The sequence below is a fragment of the Dromiciops gliroides genome, chromosome 6, assembly GCF_019393635.1.
Source record: "Dromiciops gliroides isolate mDroGli1 chromosome 6, mDroGli1.pri, whole genome shotgun sequence".
Lineage (NCBI taxonomy): Eukaryota > Metazoa > Chordata > Mammalia > Microbiotheria > Microbiotheriidae > Dromiciops > Dromiciops gliroides.
Genome location: NC_057866.1, coordinates 259,913,200 through 259,936,351, shown reverse-complemented (window position 1 = coordinate 259,936,351; position 23,152 = coordinate 259,913,200). Strand labels below are relative to the sequence as shown.

At 39.3% G+C, this 23,152-nt stretch overlaps 1 protein-coding gene across 1 annotated transcript in view; it reads left to right on the top strand.

Annotated features, from left to right (window-relative positions):
- The window catches only part of PARM1 (prostate androgen-regulated mucin-like protein 1), a 131,723-nt gene that overhangs the window by 84,193 nt on the left and 24,378 nt on the right, over positions 1-23,152 (top strand). Inside the window, exon 2 of the mRNA XM_043970652.1 lies at positions 7,254-8,024. Within this exon, the coding sequence (XP_043826587.1) occupies positions 7,254-8,024 (771 nt within the window). The remainder of the gene's footprint in view (positions 1-7,253; positions 8,025-23,152) is intronic.

Here is a 23,152-nt window from a genome sequence, read left to right as displayed (position 1 = left end):
CCTAGCTGTCTATATTGTCATATGAGATATGCTCCCTGAATTTCAGTTTTGAAATGACAATTTTGGCATTTCTAATCAGAACATTAAAGATTCTGTCCAGGTCCCATATACAGTTAATTTTTTTATTAATTTAATTTGGGGAGTAACATTTTAAGTCTCCCTGCTTCCCTCCCCACACTAGAGAAGGCTACTATTTGTCACAGATTTATAAATATGTATAAAACTATACTATGCACACTTGTATTTATCACTTCTTTCGCAGAAGGTGGATAACATCTTCCTTCATAGGTCCTTTGTACTTGATTCAAGTATTTATAATACTCAAAGGAACTTGGTCATTCACAATCATTTTTAGGATAATATTACTGTATACATTGTCCTCTTGCTTCTGCTCATTTCATTCTTCATTATTTCATGCAAGTCTTTCTGTGTTTTTCTAAAACCAACCTGCTCATCATTTCTTACAGGACATAGCATTCCATCACAATCATATGCCTCAACTTATTCAGCCATTCCCCAATTGATGGGCAACCCTCAACTTCCACTTCTTTGCCACCACAAAGAGAGCTGCTAGAAATATTTTAGAACATATACATTCTTTTCCTTTTTCTCTGATCATATTCTACATAACATTCTTATAGGTACGTTTTTCTTTAAAACAAAAATGAAATTTTCAGAATTCAATCAGATTTGGGCTCCTAGAAGAGAAACATTAGCTCAAAAAAGTGTCTACAAATTATTCAGAAATGCAAAGATCTGTCCAGTGAGCTAGCCAGAAGAAAGACTCTGGCAACCTCTAGTTTCTAGCAGTGTCCCTTAAATGCACTTGTCTTACAAAATAATAGTCAAAGTCCTCCTTCCATTCTGAAGCTCAGCAAAAAGCCTCATCGCAGACATAACGTTCTTAATTCCTAATTAAACAAACTATAATAAATTCCAAGAAAAATGCAATGTTTTTACCCAATAAAATTTACAGTCATATTCGGATGATCATGTATATTTTTGTGAAGTCATAAATTTAATCTCTTATTGTCAATGAAATAAATCAGGTGTGTATATATGTGAGACAGAGACAGAGAGACGAGAGAGAGAGAGACAGAGAGACAGAGAGACAGAGAGACAGAGAGAGAGATTTCTTTATTTCCTACTATCTTTTATTTTTCCATCTGGGCCAGCTTGGTATGAAAAGAGTAACTTAAATAACTCCTTAAAATTGACTAAAATAGAAGACAATTCTGAAATTTAACAACTTCTTACTGAAATGCTTTCACTCTTTTTGAAGCAGGCTTCAATTTCATTTAAAGCTATTTGTTCTTCTCTCTGAACAGTTCTTATCAAAACCAAACACTTTGGCTGTCATTCACATATTCATATATTCAGTGGACTGCTACAACACATAGCAAGACTCTCAAGTTAAAATCTAGGAACTCTTTGGAAGCTACTGTATTTCCATCAAAGAGGGGTCTCCCCTCTTTTTTTCCCCTCTTTCATCTCCTATTTTAATTTAGCACTTCAGGCATCAAGCATCTTTTCCTCTTTCTCCATCCCCCCACCCTCTCTCTAAACTGCACTACAAATCTCTAGAAAATATTAGTTCATGCACAAATTGAAATTCTCTTCAGGGTAAATTCAGGGTTTCTGTTTCTTTTTACCTCAGCCTACTGTCAACTTCACCAAGGAGAGACTTGATCCATGAGATTGGCAACCAAAGTATAACTCTGCCCTTAGAAAAGATCAGCTGGGGTGGGCATCTGGGTGAGTTCTGACAGATGGCTCACAAGACCAGGCACAAACAGGGAGATGAAGAGAGATAGACCAAGACAATGAATCTGCAACATGCACGTGACCTGAGCCTTAACCACTGGCTATCTGGCTTTCGTGAAAAATAGCCTAGATGGCTGGATAGCTAATAAGTAATACTGGTTAGGTAGAGAAGAGAGGCTAGGGAAGCCAGTTGGGGCTCTCTGAGCTATATGAAGATCTTTTCACAGATCATTTTTCTGAGACAGATAATTCAAAGAATCCTTTCCACGATAGTTAAGAGGAAATGATTAAACAAAGTCTCTCTTAATTTTATTTATTTATTTATTTATTTGTTTGTTTGTTTATTTTGCAGGGCAATGAGGGTTAAGTGACTTGCCCAGGGTCACACAGCTAGTAAGTGTCAAGTATCTGAGATTGGATTTGAACTCAAGTCCTCCTGAATCCAGGGCCAGTGCTTTATCCACTGCACCACCTAGCTGCCCCCCTAAACAAGGTCTCTCTTACAGGAAATGACTTCTAGCAATCTGGCCACACAAAACAACAAAAACCAGGACTTCTCTCAGGAACCAGTTTGAATCAAATACAATAGAACTAGGTTCCGCCTCTGTGAACTAGCTGGACCTTAACAAAAAAACAGAATTAAGTAGGGTGAGATTAAAGGTTCTTAGTGATGTGTTTAAAAAAAAAAAGCAGGGGGGGAGGGTGTGGGAATACAAATGATTCTGAGAAGTGGAGATTTTGGCTTCTTACTAAATCCATGTTTTGGATTCCTGGTCAACAGGCCAAATCTCTCTTGGGGGGAAAAAAAGATAATGCAGATGACAATAGTAGGGTATACAATTCCATAAAACTTTATTGTTTTTACAAGCCATGGTATCTATCCAAGGAAAAGCCATTTTGCTCAAAAAGGTATCTCTATGAGGTGAATTGGATCTTATTGTGATCCATTTCTTACATGTGGTATAAAATGGAGAAGGGAAAAGAAACAGATTTACACTGGATTATAAACGGTTTCTCAGAAAACAGTATTCTGAGAGATAGAAACAGAGTTTTTGAGGTAGAGAGATTAGAACAAAAAAATATAAATAAAAATGTTTAATCTGGAAAGGTGGGGGAGGGGTATGCTGGGAAGGGTACAGGAGGTATATATGTATTTATATACGCACACATAAATATATACATATATATTTTGTATTTGAGTTAATTAGATCTTATTTACATAGTAATTATATTTTAACAAATTAGTCATAAATTATTTCTATAAATTGATATGCATATGTTATTTATCAAACAGTTATTTAAGGATTTAAAATATTAAGTTATATATGTTAGAATATACATAGGTAGGGGCAGCTAGGTGGTGCAGTGGATAAAGCACCGACTCTGTATTCAGGAGGAGCTGAGTTCAAATCTAGCCTCAGATACTTAACACTTACCAACTGTGTGACCCTGAGCAAGTCACTTGAGTCTCATTCTCACACACACACACACACACACACACACACACACACACACACACACACAAAGAATATATCTGGGTATACCTAAATGTAATAATGTAGAAAATTTATATTGTATTCCATATATGTGTGTATATTGTTATATCTATGTTTGATATGTGTATAAAATATAATTATATATCACAAATAAAATAAACTTTTTTTTAAAGAGACAGAATTAACTGCTTACTATGTATTAGACAAGATCTTAAGTATTAAGGAGACACACTTAAGCAAATATAATAGTCCTTATGCCTCAGGGAGCTCACATTCTAAGGAGGAAGATGGCACATAAATAGGAACTGGAAAGAAGGAGAAGGTACTGGGGGCAGCTAGGTGGTGCAGTGGATAGAGCACTGGCCCTGGATTCAGGAGGACCTGAGTTCAAATCCAGCCTCTGACACTTGACACTTACTAGCTGTATGACCCTGGGCAAGTCACTTAACCCCAACTAAAAAAAAAAAAAAGTCAGGGAAGGAGATCAAACTAGGAGAGGAACATGGATGAAGCCCCTTCTGAAACAGTGATCCAGACAAGAGTCACTAATCAGGATAAAGGGGATTCATAGAAAAGGTTTCTCCAGGATTGGAAGGTGGTTGGCCAAGTGAAGAAGTCCAAAGAGTAGGTCGAGCCAAGTGTGAGAATTGGAATGGCACCCCTTGCTGGAGAGGTGCCGTTCCAATGGGGAGGCTCCGCCATGAGGAGAGAGCATGTGATTTGGAAGCCATGTGACTTTAGCATCTGGAAGTTGGCCAGCATCTGGAAGCTGCCTGATGTCCGGAACTTGCATCTGTAGAGCCACCTGTTAGTTCTGTAGATCAGGGCTGCCAACCAACTAGCTTGGAACTCTGTGTGTATGTGGACAGCCCTGTTTCCTGTTTCACAAGAGGCTTCTGGAGCAGAGATGCTGACTCCCTTTCTTTCTGATCACTAGATTCTAATGTACCTTCATAAATGCTTAAAAGTCTAAACTCTTGCTACAACTTCTAATTTAAGGTGATCACTCATTAGATTTTAAACATTCATAGCTAGAATTTTAGCCCCTTACACAAGAGATATAAATAATGCACCATGTGTCAGTGATAAAAACAATAATAGAATATATAATGAAAGGTTTTGCATGCTGATTGGAACAGAAGTAAACCAAATGAGAGGAAGGCAGATATGACTGTTCATTTTACTCTGAAATGGTATCTGATTTAAATGTGTCATTCATGTCAAAAGAATCCCTTTCACAGGCCTCCATGTTTTTATCTCCTCTGTAAAGAGGTAGAAGATTGTGGGAGGGGGTTAGTTGGGCTGACTTAATTGTTTTCCTTTATTATACAAGAGGGCTGGGGTATGGAATCAGGAATAAATAAATCAAGAAATGACTGTGTAATAATGAAAGACATCAATAAAAATTGTTTTTAAAGAATGGATTAGTAAAAATTTTAGTACCTTTTTCTTCTCTTATTTTATTTTTTCTCAATTACATGTAAATTTTTTTTATCATTTTAAAAAATTTTGAGTTCCAAATTATCTCCCTCTCTTTATCCCCTCTCCTTTCTTAAGGAGGCAAGCAATTTGATATAGATTATACATGTGTAGTCATATAAAACATATTTCCATATTAGCCATGCTGCAAAAGAAAATATAGACAAAAGGAAGAAAAGGGAGAGAGAGAAAGACAAAGAGAAAGAGAGTGTTTAAAAAGTATGCTTCAAACAGTATTCAGACTCCATCAGTTCTTTCTCTGGAGATGGATAGTATTTTTCATCATAAGTCTTTTGAGATTGTTTTGTATCATTGTATGGCTCAGAAGAGCTAAGTCATTCATCATTGATCATTGTACAGTATTACTGTTACGATATATAATTTTCTCCTGGCTCTGCTGACTTCATTTTGCATCAGTTCATATAAGTCTTTCTAGTCTTTCTTAAAGTATCCTTTTTTATCATTTCTTATAGCACAATAATATTCAATCACAATCATATACTACGTGTTCAGCCATTCCCCAATTAATGGGCATCCCCTCAATTTCTAATTCTTTGCCACCACAAAAAGAGTTGCTTTAAAGATTTTTGTACATGTAAGTCATTTTCCTTTTTCTTTGCTCTCTTTGAGATACAAAACCTAGTAGTGGTATTGCTGGTTCAAAGAGTATGCTGTTTCCGAGTCCTTCGGCATAATTCCAACTGCAAAATGGATAGATGAGTTTACAACTTCACCAGTAGTGCATTAGAGTTTCTATTTTTCCACATTCCCTACAATATTTGTCATTTTCTTTTTCTATCATATTAGCTAAGCTTATAGGTTTAAGGTGGTATCTCAGTTGTTTTAATTCGCATTTTTCTACTCAGCGATTTCAGGTATTTTTTTCATATGAATATAGATTGTTTTGATTTCTTCTGGTATTGTTTTTGAGAAAAATTGGAGGGATATGATGCATAGAAAATGAAATCATAAATACTCTTTGTGAGTAAAATTCAAAGAATCAAGAGCACCTATATGATGTCATAGGAATAGGTCTTCCAAGAACCTATACAAATAGTGTAGGAGCCATTGAACCTGGGGCCTAATCCTAACTATAAGAATAAGAATAAGCATTTATATAGAACACTAGGGACATGATTCATTTTCACCTAAATATGATCAATAAGCATGTGAATGCGAGTGGTTCAAATACTATGTTACCCATTTCACAGATAGAGATACTGAGGTTCAATGAGTTTTAGTGACATGCCAAAATCATGCAAAAACAACAAGTATGAACCCTGATACAAACAAGTAGTGATACAATCTTAGATGGATTTCAGCTTCTTCCCTTATAAACTGAAGTAATTGGGATAGATGAACTTGAAGATCTCTCTCCTGCTCCCAAAACCTATGTTCTCAAGTGTTTCTAATTCCCAATGCCATAGGAGATAAACTGATTAATAATTAAATAAATGCTCATTCTTTTCTTTCTTTCTTTCTCTCTTTCTTTCTTTCTTTCTTTCTTTCTTTTTTTTTTAGTGAGGCAATTGGGGTTAAGTGACTTGCCCAGGGTCACACAGCTAGTAAGTGTCAAGGGTCTGACTCCAGGACTGGTGCTCTATCCACTGCGCCACCTAGCTGCCCCTAAATGTTCATTCAATATATTTTTTCTTCATGTTTCACAGCTATAGAATTAAATAGGACTTTCATATGCATGACCTTCAATGGAATGAGAACAAGGGGAGGGAACCAGAAAGAACTTCCCATGTCCAAAGAGGAAAATTCTCAATCCTCCTTCAGTAAAGCACAGAGCACCCTCCTGTAACCCACTAACTGTAACCAAGAATACCAAGTCAATTTGCTCTCCCCATCAGGACTGAATAATGCTTTTGCCAAACACACTCAACAGTCATTCCTGAAGACCAGGTTACATATTAGTTTCTCACATCAGACTTCCATGATTCAGGCTTAAGGAAAAATCAGAGCTACAAGAAGACAGAATATAAGTGGTTATTCATCCACTTCAGAGCTTTGCATGTATTGTTACCTACTCTTACCAAGTCTTCAGAGGACCATCTCTTGACAATTACATGAAGGGAGACAAATGAGCTGGGAAAAAAATAAATACTTCCTCTGCAAAACTCAAGAGAGGATAGCATGAAGTTCACTTCAAAACTGGAGAGGAGATAGATATAACTATATGTAGGGATGAGCAGGAGCCAGTTTGAATGAACTCAGGAGAGCTGATTGTTAAATTATCAATGTAAGCACTTACACCCCAGAAATCAGCTAATACTACAAATCACAGTTGGATTGTCTTGTTAATTGTCTAGACTTAAAATGACAGTAAATGTTAATAATGTAACCTAGACTTAAAAGTATATTATAGACACTTTTATTATTCTTTTCTATTTTTCTTTTTTTTGGAAAGCCAGTTATTAAATATTTACCAGCACACCATTGATTGAATTAGGATAACAAGTTCACTTTTCCAACCTTAATGTTAACAACCTGTTATTGATTCTTTCATAGGTTTAAGAGTACAGAGTCTGCCTATATCAACCACCCTTCCTGTTTCTCTTCCGGCAACCACATCACCTTCAATCCAGACCAATCCTCAACAAAATATTCTTAATGTTACCATCTCCCCCAGTAATAACACACAGAGTAACTCATTATTAACAGTGACATTGTCAACTGAGATAACTCCACTTCCTGAAAATATATCAGTAACACCAAGAGACCAAGAGAGCACCAGCAGAATTTCCATTCAAGAGTCAACAGTTACTGCTATTGTTCAGGGGGGAGGAGGAACAGACCAAAACCAGTCCTTGGCCAGCACATTGCCAACAGGCAGCCAAGACCAGCTTACAACCAGCGTTGCTGGGCTTAGCTCTGCAATACCAGAGGTCAGTAATGATACAGATACTCTAAGGACAGTTTCCCCTCCTCCATCAGACACAGAAGCAGTCACTTCAGCTCAGGCGTCAGTCTCACCTTCTTCATCACCATCTTGGTTGCCACCAAAGATATCTCCAACCAATGTCGTCACAGACTCCATTACAGCTGAGAGTACGACCCACCAAGAGAGCAGTGAAGGACCCTTAGGGACTCCCACAGCTACATCCCCTGGAGCTGACCTCATTCCCAATGAGACACCAATACTTCCTACTTCATCTGGGCCTGTGACAGAAGAAACAACTTCCCAAGGGACTGTGCCAACATATGAGGTGGAAGGGACTGATGGTAATACGGTGTCTCCTCGGATAATCATGGAAGAAGTTGAACATGCATTAAGTTCAGGTGAGTTGAATAAGTCCAGAACATTAGAACATAACCATACATAGCAGTGAAAATTAGTTTTAAAGATAACAAGCAAGGGGAAACAACTCAATTGCCAGTTAAAAGTCAAATTATTAGTGATGAGTTTGGAGTGATGTATCTTAGGCAAGTGTGGATGACAAATGGATGTAAACACTCTACTTGTAGCCATAGAAACACAGAATTCCATTTCTGCAAATATCCCATGGACCCTTATATCTATTAATAGATATGTGCTTTCCCATATATGTATAGGTATGTGTGTGTGTGTGTATATATATATATATATATATATACACATACATCACCTATATCTATATATCTATAATCTATCTATCTATATAGGGAGGGAGGGAGGAAGGGAGGGAGGGAGGGAGGGAGGGAGGGAGGGAGGGAGGGAGGGAGGGAGGGAGGGAGGAAGGAAGGAAGGAAGGAAGGAAGGAAGGAAGGAAGGAAGGAAGGAAGGAAGGAAGGAAGGAAGGAAGGAAGGAAGGAAGGAAGGAAGGAAGGAAGGAAGGAAAAATTATTGTACTAAATCTCTTCTGCCTTTTGTGGCTAAACTCAAAACATCTTTCTACAATAGGTGCCTCCACTTTCTCTCCTCTCACTCTCTTCTTAATCCTCTACAATACAGCTTCCAACCTTATTCCACTGAATTTGCTCCCTCCAAAGTTAGCAATGGTCTTTTCTCAATCCTCATTGTCTTGATCCCCCTGCAGCCCTTGTCACTATGGATCACTCTCTCCTCCTTGAAAACCTCTCCTCTTTAGGTCTCATCTTAGCCATCTGACCACTCCTTCTCTGTCTCCTTTGCTGGGTCCTCATTCAGATCACACCCCCTAATTGTAGATGACCCACAGGGCTCTGCTCTGGGTGCCGTTCTCTTCTATACTATTTTATTGGTGATCTCATCAGCTCCCATGGATTTAATTATCATCCCTATGCTAAAGATTTCCAAACATACCTATCCTGCCCCAACCTCTCTGCTGATGTCCAGTCTCGCATCTCTAAATAACTTACAGAAAATCTCAAACTGGGTGTCCAGGAGACATCATTTGTTTTTTCTTTTTCTTTTCTTTTTTTTTGGGGGGGGTGTCAGACAATTGGGGTTAAGTGACTTGCCCGGGGTCACACAGCTAGTAAGTGTCAAGTGTCTGAGGCTGGATTTGAACTCAGGTCCTCCTGACTCCAGGGCTGGTACTCTATCCACTGCACCACCTAGCTTCCCCCAGGAGACATCTTAAACTCAACTTCTCCAAAATGGAGCTAATTCTCTTTCCTCCTAACCCCTACCACCACTGCCCCTTACTATACATACTTACATACATCTATGACTATAGAGGATGATACCAGCCTCCCAGTTCCTCATGCTCACCATCTATGCCACCCTGGATCCCTCTCTCTCTCTCTCACCCCTCATATCCAATCTGTTGTGAAGGCCTGTCAATTTTACCTTTGCAACATCTTTTGAATACATTTCTCTTCTCTGATACTGTCTCCACCTGTGATGCACATAGCCTCTCAGCTGGCTTATTGCAATAACCTGCCGGTGGGTCGGCCTGCCTCAAGTCTCTCCCTCTCCCCATTCTATTCCACCCTCAGCCACCAAAGTGATTTTCTGAAAGCACAGGTCTGACTATGTCAGCCTGACATTCACTAAACCCCAGTGGTTCCCTATCACTTCCCTGTTTGGCACTCCAAGTTCTTTATAACCTGCTCCTTCATACCTTCCATACCTGGCACGTCCTCTTCAGTCCAGTGACATGGCCTCCCAGCTGTTCCACAAAGAAGACTCTCCATTTCTTGACTCCTGGCATTTCCTCAGGCTGCCCCACATGCCTTGGAGTGTTCTACTCCTCTTCTTGGCCTCCTGGCTCCCTGCCAACTAAAATCCCATCTTTTACAGGAAACCTCTCCCAATTCCACTTAAGTCTAGTGGCTTCCCTCTGTTAATTATTTCCTATTTAAGGGGCAGCTAGATAGTGCACCAACCCTGGATTCAGGAGGACCTGAGTTCAAATATGGCCTCAGACACTTGACACTATACTAGCTGTGTGACCCTGGGCAAGTCACTTAACCCTCATTGCCCCACCCCAAAAATATTTCCTATTTAGCCTGTATATAACTTGTTTGTATATATTTATTTGTTGTCTCCCCCATTTGACTGAGGGCAGGGACTGTCTTTTGCCTCTTTTTATACACCCAGTGCTTAGCACAGTGTCTGGTTCATGGTATACACCTAACAAATGCTGATGGACTGATGACTTTTTTCTGTCTTAAAAGCTGTCCTCAATGTTTATTTTAAGTTGATTATTTCACCTATATATAAACTTGCTCTCCAGGTCTCATATCTCTTTAGGGATGACCTCGGGTCAGAAACCCCCATTGGGACAGAGAACATAAAAATGAGCCCTACCCCTTTCTTCATCAGGCACCAAAAGTTGGAATTTATCTTCCCCTAATTTTCCATTCTCAAATCCTGGTGTGATTTAATGTCTGGGACATCTGCAAAGCTGATTAATAAATATGGCGGGACCAAAGTGATTCATTTCATAGCCAGCGGGCTCAATTTAACCAATGGTGCCTTTGAGATTCTTGAATCTTTGGAAAGTGCTAATTATTTTACCTCTTTATCTCCTGCTCTGCAGCTTTGGGGCAGGTGACTCTGGGGTGCCATTCTTTGCTCTCCTCCTGTGTTGTGTGATGAAAATGATAGATCGGCTTTGTGTTTGACAACTACCGGGTCAGCATCCTGCCTGGGGCCCTTAGAACATTTTCTTTCTCTCTCCCTCATTTGCATTTTATGTTGTCTTTGACTGTAGAAAATGCCAAACAGGAAGGTCACCCTTGCTAGAACTGATATACCCTTGGGTAGGAGTTCTTAATCTGGGGTCTATGGACTCCCAAAGAGTTAAGAAGATATTTCAAGGGATCCATTAACTTGAATGGGAAAAATACACAATGATTTCAATATAGTTCATTGCCTTTTCCAATCATATGTATTTTATTTTATGCATTTAAAAATATTTTTCTAAGAATGGATCTACAGGCTTCATGAGACTGCAAAAGAGTCCATGCTGTAGAAAAGGTTAAGATTACCTGAATTAGAAGAATACTAACCTTTACCTGGCTGTTTGAAAGATGTTCATCAAGGATAACTTCCTGCTTATAATTTTATTCATCAATATGGTTTTGTAAAGCTTAGCCATCACTTACATGAAAAATAGGCTTCTTATATTGGTATTGTATTGGTAGAACAGGTGGAGGAGGGAGGTTCAACTCTGATCCATTGAGCCAGGGGCAGTAGAGGAACATGATCTTCAGGAACTATAACACAAACTAGCTAATTTCCAGGGGAAAGTAGATGGTCTCCCTTTTCCTACCCATAAAGTCTAGGAAACACAATTTCATAAGTAGCCCAAGGAAATTGGAGTGACAGCAATGAAGGGAAGGGAGTGGAGGGAATATATAGTACCTACTATGTGTCAGGCACTGTGCTAAGTATTTTTACAAACATTATAACATCTGATCCTCACAATAATACTGCAAGGTAGATGCTATACTAGACAAGGTTTGGACTGGGACCTTCAGATTTTTCTGGGGATATCCGTGCCTTCTGGATGCCAGGAGGGATATTTCCTTTGATGAGTTGCTTTGTTTGTTTGCCCTTTGCAAATTTTCTCAATGCTGTGGTTTGGGCAGAGAGTCCTGGCTGAAAATGTGGAAAATCAAATGAGAAGCAGAAGCATTCCAGTTGAAGAAAGGAGAGGCATCTCAAGATAAATTCAAACAAGGAGAGGAGGGAAGCTTTTCAGCACATCTCTTAATAATTTGGGTTTCCCAAAGGGATTTGTCTATATATAATGAGTTTGTAAATATGGTGCAGTAAGTACAATGGGAAAAGGATGTGAGATTGATCTTCAAAGCAGTGAGGTTGGATTCCTGGGTCTGCTAAGCAGTACCTGTGTCACCTCAAATTACTAGTGCTAGTGCCTTCCTCTAGTATTATCTCTAATTTGTACTAGATATACTACTGGGTTTGTACAAAATTTTTTGCATATTGCCTCCTCCATTAGCATGTAACCTTTCTGAAGGCTGGGACTGCCTTTTTGCTTTTTGCCATTCTTTGTATCCCAGTGTTTAACAGAGTGCCTGACGCATTGCTGATTAAATGCTTTCCCTTGACATGTTATAAAAGAGGACTGAGATGACCTTAGAGGGAGGAGAGAGAAAGGGAGGGCTTACATTTCAGAGATCTCAGAAATATTTTCCCAGACCTGGGAGATCTGGGAACCATGACTTCCAAGGAATGCCTCTCTTCCACCCCCTGGAACCCTTATTTTGCCTTGAAATCACTGAATCCCAAAATGCCAGAGACCAGATAGATTAAAGAACTGAGGGCCCTTCTCTTTGCTCAGCTGCTTGTCCTGAGTCGTGAATGAGATTGGAGAGGACTGCTCTGCAGGTACTAGTGCTTCCCTGATGAAGGTCAAATTTCAACCACCTGTCTGAAAGAGAAAAAGTGCTCATTGTGAGGCCTCTGTTTCCTCCTCTCAAAAATGGGTTTGGACTATTTAGCCCTAGTTCCCTCCCAGGTCTAGCATCCAATTGTTTGCTATCAAAGTTGCCACTCCAATTCCATCTACCAGTAGTCAGACTTCATGGATGCCATGTGAAGAAACAATTAACTATGATTGATGACAAGGTACGGAGAGGCCCCCGACACAACAGATAGGTAGCTGGCCTCAGAACCAGAAAGGCCTGGGTTCACATCTTGCCCCTGACATATATTGGCTGTATGACTTTAGGTGTGTCACTGAAACCTTTTTTTGCTCTAGGCATACTGCTAAGACTTTACCTTTCAGAGAAGGGGAAATGGTAAAGCAAGTATCTCACTAGGATCTCCCTACCCCAAAGAAATCAGAGATGGAGCCTCTATCAATCAGTCAAGAAACACTTTTAAAGCACCTACTATGTGCCAGACACTGTTCTAAATATAGGTGATACAAAGGAGGAAACCATCCCTACTCACAAAGAACTTAGGTTCTAATGGGGAGACAACAAGGATTTATGTAACTATTTGTGGGATCAATATATCAAAGAAAATAAATACAAAGTTGTTTCAATGGGAGGCCATGAGTTGTTTGAAGGACTAGGAATAAGATCACAGCAAAACTGGTCCTTCAGATGTGTCTTAAAGGAAGAAAAAGATTCTATGAAGGGGAGACAAGGAGGGAAGGGGATATGTTGTTATTCAATCGTTTTCAGTCATGTCCAACTCTTTGTGACTCCATTTGGGATTTTCTTGGCAAAGATACTGGAGTGGTTTGCCATTGCCTTCTCCAGTTCATTTTACAGATGAGGAAACTGAGGCAAATAGGGTTAAGTGACTTGCCCAGGATCACACAGATAGGAAGTGTCTGAGGGCAGATTTGAACTCACAAAGATGAGTCTTCCTAACTCCAAGCAGGGTGCTCTATCCACTATGCCACCTAGCTGTCCTAGGATTCCAGGCATGGGGGATATCCAATACAAAGACACTGTTGTTGTTGTTGTTGTTGTTGTTTGTCCTTCATTCTCCCATGACAATGGGAGGTGATGTCATGACTTGCAATGAATTGGATTTAAGTGAGGAACTGCTGTGGAAAGTTACCAGCCTCACTCTCTTCTCCAGAGCCATCTGGGTCCAGTGGCAAGATATACATCAGGACTAATGGAGATGGGCCTGAATGTTTGAGGCAGTCAGAGTTAAGCAATTTGCCCAGGGTCACACAATGAGTAAGTGTCAAGTTTCTCAGGCTGGATTTGAACTCAGGTCCCCCTAACTACAGGGTCAGTGCTCTATATACTGTACCACCTAGTTGCCCCTACAAAAACACTGAGACAAGAGTTGCAATATCACATTTGAGGAACAGAGTAATCTAGTTTGACTAAATCTCTGAGCATGGGAAGAAGAATATATACAACAAGGCTGGAAAGATAGGTTGAGTCTAGGATAAGTATGGCTTTGTAAAAGACAAACAGAAGATTTTTTTTAACCTTTTTGAATGTCATAGACTCCTTTGATAGTCAAGTGAAATCTGTAGACCTCTTCTCAACATAGGGTTTTTAGACACATAAAATAAAATACATAATCTTTTAAAGAAAACCTTAAAATACGGGTATCAAAATATGGCTTTTAAAAACAAGTTCAAGGACTCCAAGTTAAGAATTTTTAGAGGCAATAGGAAGCCAATGGAGTTGATTGGGAAGGGAAGTGGCATTGACATATTGACATACCTAAGAATGTCAATAATATGTTTTGTTATGTTAAAATGCTTTGGCAGCACTGTGGATAATGGACTGAAGTGTAGGAGGCAGGGAACCCAGGTAGTAGGCTCTTCTACCAATCAAGGCATGAGGTGACAAGGGCCTGAACTAAGGTGGTAGCTAGCTGCATGAGTGGAGAGAAGGGGTCAGAAATGATGATGTCAAATAAAACAAGATTTGGCAACCAATTGAATACGTGGGGTGAGGGAGGGTAAAAAGGTAAGGATAACACCATACTTACAAATTTGGAAGACTCAAAGCATACTAGTGTCTTGGAAGAGGAGCAGGTTTGAGGGGAAAGATAATAAGTTCAGGTTGAGTTTGAAATGTCAGTCAACATTCATTTATTAAGTGCTTACTATGTATCAAGCACTGTGCCAGGATCTGGTCTCAGGACCGACAATTTAAAATGTCCAACGGGAGAATGATGGGAGACACTAAAGCTAAATATATAGTTCTGGGAGTCATCTCCAAGATGATAATGAAACCAATGAGAGTTGAGAAGGTTGCCAAGAGAGAAAATAGAGGGAGGAGAGTAGGGGGCCTATGATGACTTCGCCATTATCAGTCACCATCTCCCAAGTGCTACAGAAACAACTAGCAAGTACCTGAAAACACCCAATGCCAATGCAATATATAAAATACATTGTAATAATAAACAAATGTAAACAAAAATAATAATAAATATTAAACAGTATAAATAAATAATAAAACATGGATATGTGCTGAATAAAATAATTAATACTAAAATAAATATCAATTAAAAGAAATACTAGACAAATAAATAATAAATATTAAATAAAAATGAATGATAAATATTAAGTAAAATAAAATGAATAATAAATGTAAATAAAACTAATAAAATATATAATAAATATTAAATAAATGTTATAAGTAAGAGAAACACAAAGATTAAATATTAAATAAAATAATGAATGAATCATGAGAAATGTTATAATAAAACTAATAACAATTTAATGTAAATTAAAATAAATGTAAAACAAAATTGTCTCCTTTGTTTCTCTGCTTCTAACCCTAGTTTCTAAAGAGGGTGGACAATCTCTCCCCAAAACAGAAGGAACCCAGAGTCCACTCTTCAAGTGTAGCAATCTCCTTGATAAACATATTAAGTTCACCTCAAAGGCTGAGATGATGAGGAGTTTATTTTTTCCTTTATGTTGGCTACTGGCCAGGCTATATTTATGCCCTTCAGTCTCAGGATCAGGTGGTTGACAGTTGGGGAGCCCTTTAAAGGAAGGGAGCAGATTTGCTTTTTGGGTAAAAGAAGACATGCTGGTTTGGGGGTTTTTTCCCTATTCTTTGCCAACTCCAGGTATATTTCTCTGTTACTTCTCTCTAGGCTCCCAGATCATTTTCCTATTCTCTGCCCCTACCTTCTTCACCCTTTCCCCAAAGCCCTGTATCAATTTTCTCCACCTGGGGAGTAACTCACCTCCATCTTGGACAGCTGGCACAATTGTATACTTTGGACATTTTCTACCTCTATCCCATAATTCCATTTTAGCTCATAATTATATTACTTCAGTCTCTAATCTTTTAATTTCTGACACAACTGGACCTTTACCAAAGAAGCTTCTCCAATCGTTTTCTGTCTCTTGTGGAATGAACCCTAAGGAGGTGGTTTGTGTTCCCTTTATCTCTCTCCAGTCTTTCAATTTACCCATAGCAGGTGAAAGTGTTCAACATAAATATGCACTAAGGACACCCTGAGTTGATTCAGCTGAGTCAAGTTACCCTGCCTCTGAGTTGGCTATAGTGGTCTGCCATTAGCGTCCTAGTACCAAATCACAGATCACCCCAGGTTAAGCTGTAGTTCTCTGGATAGAAGCTTAAGTATATCCTCCAAACCAGAAAGGCAGGAGAATGAGAGCAGAGAAAGAACTGATATGAAGATATTAGGGTCTAGTGGCCTTAATGAGGAAATGGACATACTTCACAGATGCCGTTTACCAGACAATAGGTCTTCTTTTAAATATCCCTAAAGTAATAAGTCCTTAAGAATCCACTGATTCACAGCTGATGTTGAAATTTGCCCATGGCCAGCTAAAATGTACTTCTCCATGGAAGAAACAAACAAGTGCCAAGTTCTATTTCAAGCACTTGACAAATATTATCTGATCTAATCTTCACGACAATCCTGGGAGGTGGATGTTATTATTATCCCCATTTTACAGATAAGGAAACTGAGCTGATTGAGGGTAAGTGACTTTCACAGGGTCACACAGCTAGTAAGCATCTAAGACAGGATTTGAACTCACATATTCCTGCCTCCAAGTCCAATATTCTATTCATTGTACTAACAACCTTGTCTTTAGGGGAAAACACCACTTCCTTCACATGAGGTAAAGGGGTCCTTGGACCTTACCAATCCCTCCAGATTTCCTATAGGTTTGGCATCTCCTTTGAATTCATGTCTCCCTCTTTGCTTTACAAAGATTTAAGTCACGGCATTCAAAAGTAGCCACAGCTCAGGTCATGGAGGAATTCTCCATTCTGTGCTGTCATCCATCAGACTGAGGCTAGCTGCTATAAGGAAAGGAAAAGGAAACCTCTTGCTATTATTAGAAAACCAGTAAAGGTTCATTGTACATGATGCAGGAGTCCTGAAAAGCAAGGAAGTGTAGCATGGTGGATAGTGGGCTAGAAGTGGTTTAGGCAAGGGGATCATGGGACAGCAGCTGGAGAGCTGAAAGTGACAGCAGAGAACATCTAGTATCCTTGTTTTGCAGTCGTGTCTAACCCTTCATGACCTCTTTTTGGATTTCCTTGGCAAAGATCCTGGAGTGATTTGCCACTTCCTTCTCCAGCTCATTTTACAAATGAGGAAACTGAGGCAAACAGAGTGCCCAGGGTCGCACAGCTAGTGTCTGAGGCCTGATTTGAACTAAGGAAGAGGAGTTTTCTGGACTCCAGGGTCAGCATTCTATCCACTGAATCACCTAGCTTGCTTCCATCTCATATAACCCCCTTCATTTTATTGATAAGGAAACTGAAACCCAGTTCAGTAAAGTGACCAGCCTCAAATCACACCAGTATAGAGCCTTGAAGTGAACCAAAAAAAGCAGCAAATCCAACTCTCTCTCTCTCTCTCTCTCTCTCTGAAATAGCATGAAAATAAAAAAAAAATGAAGTCAACCAGTCTGATTTTTTTGAGAAGAAAAAACCAAATTGTATTAAAAATTAACAAAATTAATAACAAATTAAGATGAATTAAAGGAAACCAGCCCTAATACCACCACTCTTTGGCAAGAACTTTTCCCCAGTATCCTCTCTTTCCTCCTCACTGTTAATGTCTTCCCTCTGCAAGTACTTATACTTTATAGATCTTGGATGTAAATAGTTATTTTTAGTTTGCCCCCCCCCCATTAAATAGAAACCCTTTGAGGTCAGGGAGTGTTTTTGCCTTTCTTTGTATCCCCCACTGCTCAGCAAAACCCGGTTTGTATTTAATGCTTAATAAATGCTTGTTGACTATTTTGCCCAATGGAAAATAAGCCTCTCCCCCAAAAAATATTTTTAAGAAAATTTATAAATATTTATAAAAATAAAGATTAACAGAACACAAAATAGTTTATTTAACTAACCCCAAATCTCACTGTTAATAAGCCTCTTTGGGCCTCTTCCACATCTATAAAATGGGCATAACAATTGCATAGAAAATGTATATAAATGTTAACTCACTATAATAGGTTAAAAGAAATTTTAAAAAAAGAAGAAAAAAGAAAGAAATGCAAAAGTATGCCTGAGATAGAGGACATCCATTCTCTTGGTAGATTATACTTGTAAATCAAATGTATCTACTTCATAACCTTGGTAAACAAAAGCCACAGAGGCTTATTCAAAATGGTTTCTATTCCTTTAAAATCTGTCCTCAGTGTAGTTTAGCTGATGCCTGCATGAGAAAGAGAAAGAAATGGGGGAGGGAGAAAGGGAGTAAAGAAAAAAAAACATTTTTATCTTCTTCCTTAGGAGGAAGTGGGTTTCTTATTTTGTTGTTCAGTCATTTCAGTTGTGTCCAACTCTCTGTGAGCCTATTTGTGGTTTTCTGGGCAAAGATACCGGTTCGCCATTTCCTTCTCCAGCTCATTTTACAGATGAGGAAACTACAGCAGAGTGAAGTGACTCACCCAGGGTCATATAGCTAGTAAGTGTCCGAGGCCATATTTTAACTCAGGTCGTCTTGACTCTAGGGGCTGGTGCTCCATCCACTCCACCACTGAGCTGCCCCTCTACAGAAATCATTTTCTTTGTCTTATCCTGTCCATAGAGAGAATCCTTGGAAGTAGCCTGACCCATTGCCTGGCACCGAGTAAGAACTTAATAAATGCTTGTTGATTGATGAGGGGAAAAAAAAAAAAGGAATCAGGAGAGACTAAGAATCACAGTTTTTTAGACTGATTTTATTTTATTTATTTGTTTATTTATTTGCTTATTTATCTATCTATCTACTTATTTATTTATTTATTTATTTTGCAGGACAATGAGGGTTAAGTGACTTGCCCAGGGTCACATAGTAAGTGTTAAGTAGCTGAGGTTGGATTTGAACTCAGGTCCTCTTGAATCCAGGGCCGGTGCTCTGGACTGACTTTAAACAGAAACTTTAGGCAGAAACTTTCATTGGACTATGGATACACTAAATGTGAGATCCTTGACTAGTGGCCAACGAGGGAGTATACTGATGGAAGAGCTGGATCCTATTAATCTTTGCATTCTTTCTATAAGGAAAACCAGAAGAAAAGAAAGAATTTGTGGCTATATGGAAGGATGCCTGACAGGTACTCTTGGGAGAGGCAAAAAAAAAAAGGAGGGGGGAAGGGAGGAGATTGGTAGAGTATATTATTGTACGCTCAAAGGCAATGAGAATCATTTTTCATAGGATATTTGGCCATCAAATTATAATTCTAGGGAGCAGCTAGGTGGTGCAGTGGATAAAGCACCAGTCCTAGATTCAGGAGGACCTGAGTTCAAATCCAGCCTCAGACACTTGACACTTACTAGCTGTGTGACCCTGGGCAAGTCAACCCCCATTGCCCCGCCAAAAAAAAAAAATTTTAAAAGGGAAGAAAAAAGAATGAATAGGCAGAGAAGTTCTAGAAAGAACTTGAGAAGAGTCTCCAAATCAAATTAATTCTGATACTTGGTTACATCCATGTAAAGATGGGAAAAGGTGGTTGTTGTTCATTCTTCATCTGACCAATGATATTATGGATGAGAGATGTCTTGACCTACATATGAATTGGATTGAAGTGAGGCAGAGTTGCACGGAGTCATCAGCCTCACTTACTCTTCTGGAGTTATCAAATTCCAGTGGCAAGATAAAAGTCAGGATGATTGGAGATGGTCCAGGATGCAGTCGATGACCTTGGTGTCTTCTATAGCTGACTAAGCTCTAAGTGCTCCATGGAGTGTACTTCAGCCACCTTCATGGCCATTGGAACAAATTGTTCTCATCAGCCCATTCCACCAGGAGAAGTCTTCACACGCTTGAGTAGACATCTCCCTGACTCATTAATGAGTTTAAAGCATGTTGGTTAGCCTTAACCTGGTTTAGCCAGTCTGCCAAGTCAGTTTTACCAGGGTGGGTGCCACAGCTTTTAGGAGCCAATGGATGAGAATTGGGTGAAAGGTGGATACCAAAGGTGGATGAGCAGCCCTGAAAAGGTTACTGCAAGGCATCACACCAGAAGTGCTAGTCCTCCCTGAACACCCCATACAGTCTTTGTGGTTCATAAAGGAATAATGAGAGAGGACAAAGAATCACTTAACAAATGTTGCTTCACTTGGTCCTCATAACAACCCTGGCAGATAGTTATCCCCCGTTTTACCAATAAAGAAAGAAGACATTCGGAGACTGAGTGATTTGGGCAAGACACACAGCTAGTGTCCAACACTGAATCAGAACTTGAAGCTTCTTGATTCTAGCTCCAACACTGGCTTGTGCTCTTATGTCTATGTCAGAAAAACACTCTTTGAAATAATAATAAGGTTCTGGTCATGGTGAGCACCAAATAACATCACACACACAAAAATGAAATAGGTTATATTTTGTTTTGGTGAGGCAATTGGGGTTAAGTGACTTGCCCAGGGTCACACAACTAGTAAGTGTCAAGTATCTGAGGTTGTATTTGAACTCAGGTCCTCCTGACTCCAGGGTCAGTGCTCTATCCACTGTGCCACCTAGCTGCCCTCAAATAGGTTATATTTTAACAGACTGGAAAGGACTTGTTATTTATTTGGGAATTTTCCATGAATCAACTTCTATCCAGTGACACCGACCTCTCTTCTGTTTCCCAAACAGGACATCTATCAGCTCCAGGCATTTCCTCTGGCTGTTTCCCACACCTGGAATGCTATCCTTCCTCATTTCTACCTCCTCACTTCACTTCTCTGGCTTCTTTCAGTTCCCAGCTTAAATCAAACCTTCTATAGGAAGCCTTGTCCAGTATCTCTCATTTCTAGGACCTTCCTCCTATTGATTATTTCTTATTTATCCTGTATTTACCTTGTATGTACAGAATGTTGTACATTGTCTCACCCATTAGATAGCGAGCTCCATGAGGGAAGAGACTGTGTCTTGCTTTTTTTTTTTTTGTATCCCCAACTCTTAGTACAGTACCCGACACATAATAGTCACTTAATACTTTCCATGAAGTCAGACTATCTACTTTTCATATCTAAGATCAGAATTAGTTAAAAAAAAACAAGAAGAAAGAAAAATAAGAAAAAATGTGAATTAAAACAAGTGAATTCTGACAAAATAGGAAATGGATGGGAGAGAGAAACTTTTCTCCATCAAGGAAAATGGAACCATTGTACATAGACCCTAATATCACAGCCCCATATGAGCTTTTAGGAGAGGTAGATACGGTATTCAAGAGAACAAAGACAAGGAAAGTGACCAGATTGTGTCATGTGTCTATGTATATATGCATGTGTGATCTAAATGAGCATCAAAAAAGACTAAAGAGAGTGTCTAGACAAGTAGTAGAACCAGGATAGAGTAATGTCAACTAGGTGGCACAGTGGATAGAGCACTGGCCTTGGAGTCAGGAGGACCTGAGTTCAAACCCAGCCTCAGACACTTACTAGCTGTGTGACCCTGGGCAAGTCACTTAACCCCATTTGCCTTCAACATTCAGAGCTGTTTCCAGTCGTCCTGATGTATAGCTTGCCACTGGACCCAGATGGGTCTGAAGGAGAGAGTGAGGCTGGTGACTTTGCACAGCCCTCCCTCATTTAAATCCAATTCACTGCAAGTCATGGCATCACCTCCAGATATCAAGGTCCTCTTCAAGAATGAAGGACAGGAGCAGCTAGGTGGCACAGTGGATAGAGCACCGGCCCTGAAGTCAGGAGGACCTGAGTTCAAATCCGGCCTCAGACACTTAACACTTACTAGCTGTATGACTCTGGGCAAGTCACTTAACCCCAACTGCCTCACACACACAAAAAAAAGAATGAAGGACAAACAACAACATCATGAAAACCCAGATAGAAGAATATACAAGAGGAGAAGGGGAGTCAATGATATCAAATGCAGTAGAAATATTGAGAAGGATGATAGCTAAAATATTAAGATTTGGCACTTAAGGGATCATTGGTAACAGTCACAGAAAAGTCTCCTTTCCTCCAGTCCACTCTCTCAAGCTACAGTGCTTTTCTTCCAATCAGATCCACTCCCCAGTACAACTGCCAAGCCTTTTTCTTTTCTTTTCTTTTTATTTTTTTTAACAGTTTAGTGTTCCCCAATTACAGGCTAAAACAATATTTTACATTTTTCAAAAGTTTTGAGTTCCAAATTTCATCCCTTCCTCCCTCCCTTACCCTCTCCCTGAGACCGCAAGCAATCAAGACTGTTTCTCTTTAGTGAATTGAGTTCAGTTTGAAGTTAACAGTTAATTATCTTCTTCCTTCTCCATTTTTCTTCTCAGTTCCTCTGGATTCTGTGTTTTGCCTTCTTAATTGTAATAGTTTGGCTCTTAAGCTGGCTTCTCATGCTTCTTATGCCTCAAATCAGGGTCTCTTCAGGGGTAGCTACCCACTGCCATCTTGGATTGAGAAGGTCCAAATTTGCATTTCTTTCAGATAGTCAACACACATTTATCTCAATGTACCACAGCCATCTTACCATCAGTAAATATGTTGACCTCCAAGAGACTGTTTTTTCTCAGATCCTCCCAGAATTATCTGTGTCTCACTTCAAGCATGGATATCTGGCTGGCTAATTTTCCTCAGGTTTTCTCAGACCTGTCTATGTTTTCTCTCAAACAGCTTTTCTGTGTTTCTCATACTTATGCCATTTTCCCTGTCCTTTTCAGTAAATCAAATGGTCATATAGAAAAGGGACAGCCCATTACACAAATAACTATTTGTTTTGAAGAAAGGATAAGGTTCCAACCTGTGATTTTATCCATATAGAGAACTCCCCGTGTGGAAACCCCATGCCTAATTGAGGATTGGCAACTCTTCTGTAATATATAGCCTCAGAAAGTTGTCTCAGGGCACTAAGTGGTTATGAGACTTATTCATAGTGACACAGGTTATATATGTCAGAGGCAAGAATTGAACCCACATCTTCCTGACACCAAGGCTGGTCTTCTATTCACTATGCCCTAATGTTTTTCACACCAGTAACCATAATACAAAATAATTCATGAAAAGCATATGAGAAGTATAATCCAAGTTATAATGTACATACATTTAACTTTGCCTAGTTCAGCACAGTTCAGAAGTAGAGTGGTTGTATATTTGCTGATGTGAGAGCCTTTCACCTTTTGGTA